The sequence below is a fragment of the Centruroides sculpturatus genome, unplaced genomic scaffold, assembly GCF_000671375.1.
Source record: "Centruroides sculpturatus isolate CEXI.00-Female unplaced genomic scaffold, Cexi_2.0 scaffold3361, whole genome shotgun sequence".
Taxonomy (NCBI): Eukaryota; Metazoa; Arthropoda; class Arachnida; order Scorpiones; family Buthidae; genus Centruroides; species Centruroides sculpturatus.
In genome coordinates this window covers 2,452-10,883 of record NW_019387465.1, presented here as the reverse complement: position 1 = coordinate 10,883, position 8,432 = coordinate 2,452, and the positions used below count along the sequence as shown (strand labels likewise).

General features: G+C 32.7%; 1 protein-coding gene across 1 annotated transcript in view; it reads left to right on the top strand.

Annotated features, from left to right (window-relative positions):
• Positions 1-1,283: 1,283 nt before the first annotated feature.
• Positions 1,284-8,432, top strand: part of LOC111616441 (serine/threonine-protein kinase Chk2-like) — a gene marked incomplete at its 3' end in the record, with an annotated part of 9,569 nt that continues 2,420 nt past the window's right edge. The window contains exons 1-2 of the mRNA XM_023357850.1: positions 1,284-1,529; positions 4,180-4,304. Of these exons, the coding sequence (XP_023213618.1) occupies positions 1,289-1,529; positions 4,180-4,304 (366 nt within the window). The remainder of the gene's footprint in view (positions 1,530-4,179; positions 4,305-8,432) is intronic.

Below are 8,432 nucleotides of genomic sequence, written 5' to 3'. Positions count from 1 at the left end.
TAAGATCTTGGTCGATATCTGTCTATTTCTATTATTTCACCAGGCTCCCAGTTTCTTTTATCAATTTGGATCATCACTCGGTCATGTGGATTTAAATACTAACTGGTATTTTTTCAGCTTTGATTCTTTATGCCCCACGGGCACTGTAGTGTATCAAATAAAAAAAAACATTCCTATGACAGAGCTGAACGAAAAATTTTAATTTGATTTTTTTAAGATAATTGAAGAACTCACAAAGGAAAATGATTGTTATTATACCAGAACATGATGAACCTGAAAAATACGCCTCTAAACAGGTCAATNTGAAGAACTCACAAAGGAAAATGATTGTTATTATACCAGAACATGATGAACCTGAAAAATACGCCTCTAAACAGGTCAATTGTATAAAACCACTGAACACTGATAGTTGGTCGTGGGTTCGCGCCTGGTTACGTGGAGATTTTCGAGTTTTTTGACCTTAGCAATAACTAAATAGTGGCCAATCTCACAAAAACCTCCTGAAAAATATTCCCCTCTCGGCAGATCGCCCATGTGTCACGTTGCATTATACTAATAAAACACAGCCTCTAAATAATAAAGAAACATTCCTTATATAACATATCTAGTTATTTAATTAATAAATAGTATACTACGAACGGAAAGAATTTAAAAAATTCTAAAATGGTTTATTAAACCGAAAACGTCGGTATTTCTATTTTTAAACATATAGATCGCTCGCTGATACTTGACTGAACATGGCGGTACCAGTTCATATGTCGCTACTGTATCATGCGAACACTGTAGTTTGGCCTTTTTCTTAAAAACTCTTTCCGTACCGTCGGCATAAACAGGGTTTTTTTTAGCGATCCTATTATAATTATATTATAACAGACTCGCTAAAGTGGCCGAGCGGTTAGAGTAATATCCTATTGCTATGAGGGACCCGGGATAGAATTCGGACGGGTCGAAAACCTCAAAAACTTTTTGGGTGATGGCCGTCCGGATATGCCACGCTTTATTTCCGGTTGCCCCCTCACGGACCTGGCCGAATTCACAAAGGACTCGATAAAAAACAACCTCTTTTGCCAGTTAGAGCCATCGGAGTCAAAATTAAAATAAAAAATTCAAATAACAAATAATAATTTAAAAATAAAGTTTATTATTAATTCACTTAATTAAATTGTATTTTTTTCTAATTAATTAATTAAAACATTACAATATTTGATGAAGACGATAAAACGAAGGCGATCTTTTGGCTATATTTTGCTATCGACGTTGGTTAAGCGAATTTGGCAAGAACCAGAGCATGTCGTCCGCTAACAAGTCATGTGTTTACGATGCCCAAGATTGTATTGTTGGACCTCATTGTGTGAGTGCGAGAAGGAACGGAAACATGTCGCAGAATGAAAATTTAGCGAGTAGCGGTGGAAGCGGCGGAGCGATGGTGGGTACTCAGGAGTTATCGGCTTGCAGCTTTTCGGACGACGAAACACCAGACGGTGTTTGGGGAAGGTTATTTCCCTGCAACTCGAAATTTATATCTTTAGGTAAGTAAGTTACCTTCGATTTCAGGTGTAATTGGCAACACGTGTAACACGTGAGTAACACGTGTTTGGTTTATTTCCCTCAATTTCTGTGTTTTGTATTGCAAATTCGTCAATTAACGAATACAATTAAGAACAGTGATGTTTTAATTAACAGTCGATTTATTTAAATAACCATAAAAAGTATTTGGGCCTAAAATATGTTTTGAATACTTTTAATTCAATTGAAAGTATTCAATTTCTTTCAGAATAATATTCTTTGAAAAAGTTTAAGTCATAACTGTTGAAAACTCCATTAAAATTATTCAAATTGAAGTATTTTATTTAATTAGCCTTTTTTAATAACAATTAACTGGACGCAGTTCGTGTTGAGCGGAGCGATGTAGACTAGATGAGTGCATTACAAAGTTTAGAAGCCATTGAAATGTAATGAGATATTGAAATTAATGATTACATTCAATGAAAAAAAAACATCTGATTAATGAATAATTCAATATTAATCAATTATTTTATTTCTCATAATAAAAATGAGTGCTTTTTTATCAAATTATTACTTATACTACATGACTGTAAATTGTTCTAGATTTGTTTGTTTTGGTTAAGTTATGTCAATGCAACATTTGGGTGATCTGCCTAGGGGAAATGTCTTCCGGGTAGTCTTTTTAAGGGTAACTGGCCTCTATTTGGGCGTTACGGATGTGGAGAAAATCTGGAAAACTCCACATGGCTGGCCCGTCCTGGCAAGGTGCAAACTCTCGACCGAATTCCCAGCAATGGAACCGTTTGGCCATTTGTGGATTGTTCTAGAAGAAAGATCATAGTTTGGATGTTGAGTTTAACATCAAAGTTATCTTCTAGATGTGTCGGAAACATTCTAGAACGTTTGTCAGGTGGGTACGCGTAGCCTGGTGCAAACTACTTGGTATTGCGGCAAACTGGTCGGAGTTGACTACGAAAGAAATTTGCTTGATTATCATAGGTTGGACACTATCAATTGTGTGATTACGGACTTGGCATTGCACTTTGTTTTCTTACTTAGATGGTTCCTTTGATGACTCTGATTGATCGTGTTGGATATTTCGAATGACAATAGGGAGTCTTTTGACAGAGGTCGAGGATCTCTGTCAAAAGAATTGCAGTGACAGTCCAAACCATCAATTATACACACATTTATTAATTAGTTGAGTAGAAGTTAGTAGCTATTCATTACAGATGCGTTTGTTAATTGATTAACGAAAAAGTAACCTTCAAACCATAATTAATTGTACATTTATTAGTTATTCAAGAAAAGAGCAAACTCTTGAACATAGGCATTATTTATGGAAAAAAACATATGATTTTACTTTTAATAAAAGCAGTAGTAATGACTAATAGTATTAAATGAAACCTTGCACGAGCCAAGTCAAGGGTACAGTACATCAAAGCCAATTTCTCTTTTCTGGTCAATATAATTACAAACGTTCAAAAACGTATGTTTTTAATTGTTAGTCGATCGTACCACATCGTAAATTGGTTCAGTGTATGTGATTGATATATAGGTGTGGTGAGTAGTGAGTTTTTGTATAATTACAAAGCTTGAAAGCCAAATTTCCCTTCTTAGTGCAATTGAGATCATCCATGAAGTGCAAGATACAGTAGAAAATCTTCCAAATTCTCAGAAAAAAAGTGGAATTAAGGAAAAACTGAAGTTTGTTATTTTTTAAATTTGGGACTAAACATGATGAAAGAAATTGCCAAGGCATTAATTGAAAACAACAGTGCTCGAGTACCATGCGTTTATGGCATTCGAAACATTGTGGCTTTCAAAAATGCTCCAGTCACATTGCGTGAAGTAGAAAGATCTTTTTTGCTATAAATCTGTTTTTCATAGGTATTGCCACTCTGAAAAAAATCTAAAATTATATTTACTTTTTATATAGCAGTTAGGCATTGTGGAGTCTGTCACGAAATTGAGAGAACAAAAATTAAGTGAAGGTATGATAAATTCGATAGGAAGATGAAGACACTCATCAACTTAATTAATTTTTAAGTTGAATTTTAGAGCCTGTACACACTAGGCGTTTTTAAATGCGCATTTAACGCCGAGCTAACATGCGTTAGCTCAGCGTTCGACGAGCGTTAGTTCAGCGTTAGCATTGGCTCAGTTTGGAAATGGACATGAAAGTAATTGATTGTGTGTGCTCCTCCATCGTCGCTATAAGGCAGCGCATATATCTCAAAGCGCCCGTAAAGTGCCCGCAAAACGTACGTTTTAACAAAAATCTATAAACGCGCGTTTAACCAAAAGCACGCGTTTGAGTGTGTACGCCTACATAGAACTCTTGGTTCTTTAAAACGCGCGTTTAAAAATGCCTAGTGTGTACAGGCTCTTAATCCTTCCTCATTATGTTTCATGTTTTGTATGAGAATAAAATGATCCTTATATATTAATATAGGAATTTCTTTGCTTAAATATGTTTAAAATACTGTATTTCTGTAAAAAATATACATATAAATTCTACAAATTTATATGCATATTTTATAGATTTTAATGGTGTAAAGTTTTGGGACCTAGTTATCACTTTTAATTCTTTTGACAAGGTTAAAATATTATATTTTTGTATTATTTTGTTGTATAATATAATTTTTAATGTAATAATGTTATTAATTTCAGTTTTGACTAAAGACAAATATACTTTTGGAAGAGACTCTGAATGTGACTATTGCTTTAATTCGCCCCAACTTAAAAGCCACTCATCTTTCACTTCTTTAAGCAAGTTTCATTTTTCATTAATAAGAGTAAGTTAATTAAAAAGAATTACTTAATTATGCATAACTTAAAATATCTTTTAAATATATTATTTATTTATTTTTAGTTATTTTTATATAATAAAATAAAATTCAGTTATTAATATGTTAATCCTGCGGTGCCTAACCTTTAGTCCATCTGGAGCAAATTAAAAAATTTAAAAATTTTCGGCAAGCCACACATAGGATGATGATCTTATTTTTGAAAAAAAAAAGTGGCAACAATACGTAAAAGAAAACACAATAATATTACACTATTACTGTTTATTACTACTACAAATTACAATAGAGCATCGATTATCCGACTCAATTGGGGACTGGGGTTGGTCGGATAACCAAAAAATATGAAAAAATACATTATTAGTATAGTATATTAGTATATCCCATGTAATTAGTATATGAGTATAGCGCTATTAACCTACTTCGCGTTGAATTTACATCGATGTTAAGCCCAACAAAAATTTTTTAAAATAATAATTGTTGCTATTGTATCGTTAAAAAATTAGAAAATTAAGCCTCGTTTAAATACTGGCTCTCTTTCACGGTCGAGCCAATGTTGCCAGCTAGAACATGCAAAAATAAATTAAAGTAGCCAAGACATAGCCAAATATTGTAGTGCCACATCACTAGCGGACATTTGAATTTGCCGACTAGAACGCGGTCGGTTAACCGATGTGACGGTTGATCGGGGGTCGGATAATCGATGCTCTACTGTAATACAATACAGAATAAAAAAAAATACTTATTAATAATCAATGTGAAGACTGACATCACATGTTTTCGGCTGGTTTATTGTACTGTGGTACATAAGGTGTTACAGCAACTGTCATATAATCATTCATATGTTTATTTGTTATTCTGAATCTGAACTTTGATTTTAAAAATTTCATTGTCAAAAAGCCGCTTATACAAAGGTAAGTTGATCCAAAGCAGGAGTTTATTCAAAAAGAGTTCTTTGTTTCCTCTGAAGTTCAAGACTGAGTATATTCATTTTAGTTGTTATATCAGTAAGAAAGGATAAATCTGACAAACAGTCTTGATCATTAAGTTCTTCATAAGTTTTGTTTCTGGATTCTACAAACAGTTATATCTCTGGAAGAAGCTCTACAAATCATTGTAGGACTTTTTCCTTACTAAGCCATCTAACTTCAGAATCTAAGATTACAGTTCCATACTCATCTAGTTCTTCAGTCAGTATTTTGAATAATATGCTCTGAAGCGGTCTGGTTCGATTAGAATTTACAGTTTTTAGAACAAGTTTCATGACATGTTCATAACGCAACACTTTTCTACATAATGCCTGTTGATGATTGATGCAGTGATAATGAAAAAAATTTGGAAACTCTGCATCATTCTTACATAATGTGATGAAGCCAACATTAGAACGAATCATGGCAGATGCTCCGTCGGTTGTTATGGACACAAGTTTTTGAAGAGGCATCTTAATTTCTTTAATGTAGTTTTTAATAACCTTGGAATATGTCCTTTCCATGTGTATTTTCTTGTAGTGCCAAAACAGATTATATCTTCTTTTACCGAGGGATCATTAAAGACCATTCTTACAAAAATATTTATTTCAGCGATATTGTAGATGTCTGTTGATTCATCACATTGTACACTTAATGCATTGTTCTAAATTTTTTCTTTTTCTTTAGAAGTGTTGAACACTAGATCGTGTTCTTTTTTTCTTTGTAATTTGATATTTTCAGACATTGCTTTTATTCTACAAGTGACTGAATTCCTTGATAATTGAACATCTTCAATAGATTAAATAATTTCCGTCTTATTTTTAAATTCTTGAAACAATGTTTCTGATGTAGCAAGCGTTGCTTCTTTAATTATGTTGCTGTCGTCAAAGGATTTTTCATGCATTGCAAGTATATGTGCAATCTTAAATGAAGGAATTGTAGCAGCTCTTCATTTAGTCATGGACTTAGTAAATATAGATTGTTGGGCAACTAATGTTGTTTTTAATTCTTTCACTTTAGATTTTCTTAACTGCTGTTAATAAGATATTCAGTATCATATTTTTCATGAACCGTTGCAAAATGTCATTCTATGTTGCACTTTTTCCAGTAGCAACTATTGAACTGCAAATCAAACAAATACATTTGTTCTTAAAATAAATAAGAAATATTTCTCTTCTCAGTCTTCTAGAAAAATTGTATGTGAATGTCCATGTTATATTTTTCTCTGACTCCTATTTAGACATAATTAGGGTAACCATAAGATGAATACAGTAGACCCCTCTATAACACGGGTTCATATAACACGGTGAAAAAATTGCGATTGTGTTTGTATAACACGCTAAAGAGATTGGTATAACATAGTAAAAGAATGAGACAGATTGTCGTGTTGCAATAGGATTGGTCAAATCTGGACCAATAGTGGACGAGCAGCTGAAGTACTTGCCGCTGTCCGTTGCCATGTGTATATACGGAGAGTTTAAGCAGGAAAGTTGAGTTTACTATCATTTGTACAGTATATAAATTAGATACTGTAAGTTTAATACTGTAATTTTATAATTTTTACATTATCTAAAATTTTGTCTTTAGTCATCAGAATAGTTTATCAGGAAATGCGTTCATTGTTCAGTGAGCTGCTCCGCAATGAAAACGAGCTTAAGCAATGGCGTCTTCAAATGGTGTGACTAGGTACGTATTCCTACAATTTTTTGTTTATAGCATAGTTTATATGGATTATTCCTAAAAAATTATGCGTGATTTTGGAAATGTTCGAGTCAAATTAATCTAGAATCGATTAATTTTATGGAAGAAAACCTTTCAAACAGCCATAGCCCCCAAACTGCACAAGTGCCGGGCTGTGATTGGCTCATGTATTTAAGTGACTCATACAACATGAAATTCATATAACAGATCACATCTACTCTGCTATAGGGTGGTCTACTGTATAATTGTTAGTATATTAATTCTTAAAATAAATCAAACAAATATTTTTATACGTGGTTAAAACCATTTGTCAGTTCATACACAAATTCAAAGTTCACTCCGTGTATATATGGAAATGCATTAAATAATGCGAAAATAAAAACATACAACCACTATAAAAAATATACATACATTTCTCTCGCGGCCAATGATAACTCACTGCATTAAGGGGAAGGAGAGAGGTGGGAAGTGTCATCAGTAGATGTGCATATCAAGTGGTCATTGTTCAAGGCTAGCCAATTGTTAGACATCTCACTTGGGCTGAAAAAGACATATGATCTAAACAGTCATTAATAAAAGTGATGAATCTGAATATGTGAGCCAGAGAGTGGTACGCAAGTAACTCGTTGCGTGCCAGCTATGGGTTGGGCACTGCTGTGTCAATCTGTTATTTTATATTAAAAAAGAAAAGTATTTAATTAGGCCTATAGATGATCTTCATTTATATATTGTACACTTTCTTGGTAATCCATCCTCTCAATTATTTAGCATACTTCTTTAGTGTGATCACTTATGTGCTTCAGTTTCCATAAAAATGTTAGTCGTGTGGAGTAAACAGGAAAACACGTGTACATCCAATCTCCCTGCACCCTTACATGGAAGGAATGACTGGATTAATATGAGTTTAGTGTGATTTTGATGATATGAAACCGTGCTTTACAAATTGTTTATGCTTCCAACACAATAAAGTGCTATAAATTAAGACACTTGGCGGGTTTTCTCATCTTTATTTAGTTGATACGTAGTCTATAAAATTCCGTGTACATGTGAAAATAAAAAATTTTATATAGGTGAAACTAAACATAAAGTTAAAGTAAGATTGAAAGAACATATAGCCGATTTGAAATATCGTAGACTAAATTCTGCTTTTCATGAACACTGCCTTTTAAATAATTGTAATATAGACAAAAATAATATAGATATTTTACACAGAGAAAAAGATACATATAAAAGAAAATTCAAAGAAAGTATAGAAATAATCAAAAATCAAAATAGTATAAATAAAAATCCTAGCATCTCTATAAACGAAAACTGGTTAAAAATTTTATATTAATTGTATTCACTAGATCCAAACTATTATTATTGTGAGCAATGTGCTAATTAATAATAATTATCGAACTGTTAAATAAATCAACAATAACAAAAAACTGTAATGTTGTAATGGGAGTCA